General features: G+C 48.9%; 1 protein-coding gene across 1 annotated transcript in view; it reads left to right on the forward strand.

Moving 5' to 3' along the window:
* Positions 1 to 5000, forward strand: part of snx6 (sorting nexin 6) — a 14830-nt gene that overhangs the window by 9532 nt on the left and 298 nt on the right. The window contains exons 13-14 of the mRNA XM_020923783.2: positions 238 to 323; positions 4647 to 5000. The exon at positions 4647 to 5000 is cut by the window's right edge and continues 298 nt beyond it. Coding sequence (XP_020779442.2) covers positions 238 to 323; positions 4647 to 4700 — 140 coding nt within the window. The 3' untranslated portion in view covers positions 4701 to 5000. The remainder of the gene's footprint in view (positions 1 to 237; positions 324 to 4646) is intronic.

Below are 5000 nucleotides of genomic sequence, written 5' to 3' on the forward strand. Positions count from 1 at the left end.
GTTCACATTTGTTCTTTGTTCCTTTTTGTTCACATTTGTTCTTTTTGTTCCTGTTTGTTCCTTTTTGTTCACATTTGTTCTTTTTGTTCTCGTTTGTTCCTGTTTGTTCACATTTGTTCTTTTTGTTCCTTTTTGTTCACATTTGTTCTTTTTGTTCCTGTTTGTTCACATTTGTTCTTTTTGTTCTCGTTTGTTCCTGTTTGTTCACATTTGTTCTTTTTGTTCTTGTTTGTTCAGAGTTGATTGATTTTAAAACTCGTCGAGTTGCTGCGTTCAGGAAAAACCTGGTGGAACTGGCAGAACTGGAGCTGAAACACGCCAAGGTACAAACTCCTCCTCCTCATCTTCATCCTCCTCATCTTCATCCTCCTCATCTTCATCCTCCTCCTCCTCATCCTCCTCCTCATCTTCATCCTCCTCATCTTCATCCTCCTCATCCTCATCTCCTCATCCTCCTCATCTCCTCATCTCATCCTCCTCATCTTCATCCTCCTCATCCTCTCCTCATCTTCATCTCCTCATCCTCCTCATCCTCTTCTCATCCTCATCCTCCTCATCTTCATCTCCTCATCTCCTCATCATCTTCATCTCCTCCTTCATCTCCTCATCCTCCTCATCTTCATCCTCCTCCTCATCTTCATCCTCCTCATCTTCATCTCATCTTCATCCTCCTCATCCATCCTCATCCTCCTCCTCATCCTCCTCATCCTCCATCCTCCTCATCTTCATCCTCCTCATCTTTCATCCTCCTCATCCTTCCTCATCCTCCTCCTCATCTTCATCCTCCTCATCCTCCTCCTCATCTTCATCCTCCTCATCTTCATCCTCCTCATCCTCCTCCTCATCTTCATCCTCCTCCTCCTCCTCCTCATCTTCATCCTCCTCATCCTCCTCCTCATCTTCCTCCTCCTCCTCCTCCTCCTCATCTTCATCCTCCTCATCCTCCTCCTCATCTTCATCCTCCTCATCTTCTCCTCCTCATCCTCCTCCTCATCCTCCTCCTCATCCTCCTCCTCTTCATCCTCCTCCTCTTCATCCTCCTTCATCCTCCTCATCCTCATCCTCCTCCTCCTCCTCATCTTCATCCTCCTCATCCTCCTCCTCATCTTCATCCTCCTCCTCATCTTCATCCTCCTCCTCATCTTCATCCTCATCCTCATCTTCATCCTCCTCATCCTCCTCCTCCTCTTCATCCTCCTCCTCTTCATCCTCTTCATCCTCCTCCTCCTCATCTTCATCCTCCTCCTCATCTTCATCCTCATCCTCATCTTCATCCTCATCCTCATCTTCATCCTCCTCATCCTCCTCTCCTCCTCTTCATCCTCCTCCTCCTCTTCATCCTCCTTCATCCATCCCTTCATCCTCCTCCTCATCCTCATCTCTCATCTTCATCCTCCTCCTCATCTTCATCCTCCTCCTCATCTCATCCTCATCTTCATCCTCCTCATCCTCCTCCTCCTCCTCCTCTTCATCCTCTTCATCCTCCTCCTCCTCATCTTCATCCTCCTCCTCATCTTCATCCTCCTCCTCATCTTCATCCTCATCCTCATCTTCATCCTCCTCCTCCTCATCTTCATCCTCCTCATCTTCATCCTCCTCCTCATCTTCATCCTCCTCCTCATCCTCCTCCTCATCTTCATCCTCCTCATCTTCATCCTCCTCCTCATCTTCATCCTCCTCCTCCTCATCTTCATCTTCATCCTCCTCATCTTCATCTTCATCCTCCTCATCTTCCTCATCTTCATCCTCTCCTCATCTTCATCCTCCTCCTCATCTTCATCCTCCTCCTCATCTTCATCCTCCTCTTCCTCCTCCTCCTCTTCATCCTCCTCCTCCTCATCCTCCTCCTCCTCATCTTCCTCATCTTCATCCTCCTCCTCCTCCTCATCTTCATCCTCCTCCTCCTCCTCATCTTCCTCCTCCTCCATCCTCCTCATCCTCCTCCTCCTCCTCATCTTCATCCTCCTCTTCCTCCTCCTCCTCCTCTTCCTCCTCCTCCTCATCTTCATCCTCCTCCTCCTCATCTTCATCCTCCTCTTCCTCCTCCTCCTCATCTTCATCCTCCTCATCTTCATCCTCCTCTTCCTCCTCCTCCTCATCTTCATCCTCCTCATCTTCCTCATCTTCATCCTCCTCCTCTCCTCCTCCTCCTCCTCATCTTCATCCTCCTCATCTTCATCCTCCTCCTCCTCCTCATCTTCATCCTCCTCATCTTCATCCTCCTCATCTTCATCTTCTCCTCATCTTCATCCTCTCCTCCTCCTCATCTTCATCCTCCTCCTCATCTCCTCCTCATCCTCCTCCTCATCTTCATCCTCCTCATCTCCCTCCTCCTCCTCTCATCCTCCTCCTCTCCTCCTCATCTTCATCCTCCTCCTCCTCCTCCTCATCTCCTCCTCCTCCTCATCTTCATCCTCCTCTTCCTCCTCCTCCTCATCTTCATCCTCCTCTTCCTCCTCCTCCTCATCTTCATCCTCCTCATCTTCCTCATCTTCATCCTCCTCCTCCTCCTCATCTCTCATCCTCCTCATCCTCCTCATCCTCCTCATCTTCATCCTCCTCTTCTCCTCCTCATCTTCATCCTCCTCCTCTTCATCCTCCTCATCTTCCTCATCTTCATCCTCCTCCTCATCTTCCTCCTCCTCCTCATCTTCATCCTCCTCCTCCTCATCTCCATCTTCATCATCACACTCCTCTTCGTCCTGTTCTCTTCTGTAGTAGTTTTCAGAAGTGAGTGTGTGTGTGTGTGTGTGTGTTTCTGACCTTGTGTGTGTGTGTGTGTTCTGACCTTGTGTGTGTGTGTGTGTGTGTGTGTGTGTCTGACCTTGTGTGTGTGTGTGTGTTTCTGACCTTGTGTGTGTGTGTGTGTGTGTTTCTGACCTTGTGTGTGTGTGTGTGTGTGTGTGTGTTTCTGACCTGTGTGTGTGTCTGACCTTGTGTGTGTGTGTGTGTGTGTTTCTGACCTTGTGTGTGTGTGTGTGTGTGTGTGTGTGTTTCTGACCTTGTGTGTGTGTGTGTGTGTGTGTGTGTGTGTTTCTGACCTTGTGTGTGTGTGTGTGTGTTTCTGACCTTGTGTGTGTGTGTGTGTGTTTCTGACCTTGTGTGTGTGTGTGTGTTGTTTCTGACCTTGTGTGTGTGTGTGTGTGTGTGTGTTTCTGACCTTGTGTGTGTGTGTGTGTGTTTCTGACCTTGTGTGTGTGTGTGTGTTGTGTGTGTGTGTGTGTGTGTGTGTGTGTGTGTGTTTCTGACCTTGTGTGTGTGTGTGTTTCTGTTGTGTGTGTGTGTGTGTGTGTGTTTCTGACCTTGTGTGTGTGTGTGTGTGTGTGTTTCTGACCTTGTGTGTGTGTGTGTGTGTGTGTGTGTTCTGACCTTGTGTGTGTGTGTGTGTGTGTGTGTGTGTGTGTGTTTGGACCTTGTGTGTGTGTGTGTGTGTGTGTGTGTGTGTTTCTGACCTTGTGTGTGTGTGTGTGTGTTTCTGACCTTGTGTGTGTGTGTGTGTGTGTTTCTGACCTTGTGTGTGTGTGTGTTTCTGACCTTGTGTGTGTGTGTGTGTGTGTGTTCTGACCTTGTGTGTGTGTGTGTGTGTTTCTGACCTTGTGTGTGTGTGTGTGTGTGTTCTGACCTTGTGTGTGTGTGTGTGTGTGTGTGTGTGTGTGTTTGCTGACCTTTGTGTGTGTGTGTGTGTGTGTGTCTGACCTTGTGTGTGTGTGTGTGTGTGTGTTCTGACCTGTGTGTGTGTGTGTGTGTGTGTGTGTGACCTTGTGTGTGTGTGTGTGTGGTGTGTGTGTGTGTTTCTGACCTTGTGTGTGTGTGTGTGTGTGTGTGTGTTTCTGACCTTGTGTGTGTGTGTGTGTGTGTTTCTGACCTTGTGTGTGTGTGTGTGTGTGTGTGTGTGTTTCTGACCTTGTGTGTGTGTGTGTGTTGTGTGTTTCTGACCTTGTGTGTGTGTGTGTGTGTGTGTGTGTGTGTGTTGTCTGACCTTGTGTGTGTGTGTGTGTGTGTGTGTTTCTGACCTTGTGTGTGTGTGTGTGTTCTGACCTTGTGTGTGTGTGTGTGTGTACTGACCTGTGTGTGTGTGTGTGTGTGTGTGTGTTTCTGACCTTGTGTGTGTGTGTGTGTGTGTGTGTTGTGTGTGTGTGTGTGTGTGACCTGTGTGTTGTGTGTGTGTGTGTGTTTCTGACCTTGTGTGTGTGTGTGTGACCTTGTGTGTGTGTGTGTGTGTGTGTGTGTGTGTGTGTCCTTGTGTGTGTGTGTGTGTGTGTGTGTTTCTGACCTTGTGTGTGTGTGTGTGTGTGTGTGTTTTCTGACCTTGTGTGTGTGTGTGTGTGTGTTCTGACCTTGTGTGTGTGTGTGTGTGTGTGTTCTGACCTTGTGTGTGTGTGTGTGTGTGTGTGTTTCTGACCTTGTGTGTGTGTGTGTTTCTGACCTTGCGTGTGTGTGTGTGTGTGTGTGTGTTGTCTGACCTTGTGTGTGTGTGTGTTTCTGACCTTGTGTGTGTGTGTGTGTGTGTGTGTTTGACCTTGTGTGTGTGTGTGTGTGTGTGTTGTTTGTGACCTTGTGTGTGTGTGTGTTTCTGACCTTGCGTGTGTGTGTGTGTGTTTCTGACCTTGTGTGTGTGTGTGTGTGTGTGTTTGTGTGTTTTTCAGGGGAACCTTCAGCTGCTCCAGAGCTGTTTGGGAGTTTTAAAAGGAAACACTTAAAACCAACGTCACTGAACTCTACAAGACACAAGTCCAACCAGAACCAGGACCAGGACCAGAACCAGGACCAGGACCAGGACCGGGACCAGACCACAGAACCCCAGACCCCAAATCAGAACCAGACTAGAACCAGGACCAGACCCCAGACCTGCTTTAACCCCTGATTACACTAAACACCAGACCTGGACTTGGACCTGGACTTGGACCTGGACTTGGACCTGGACTTGGACCTGAACTTGGACCTGAACTTGGACCTGAACTTGGACCTGAGTTTGACTTCAGAGCCGCGTCAGACCCACC

Source organism: Boleophthalmus pectinirostris, unplaced genomic scaffold (genome assembly GCF_026225935.1).
Source record: "Boleophthalmus pectinirostris isolate CB_2022bp ecotype Guang Dong unplaced genomic scaffold, ASM2622593v1 HiC_scaffold_10, whole genome shotgun sequence".
Lineage (NCBI taxonomy): Eukaryota > Metazoa > Chordata > Actinopteri > Gobiiformes > Gobiidae > Boleophthalmus > Boleophthalmus pectinirostris.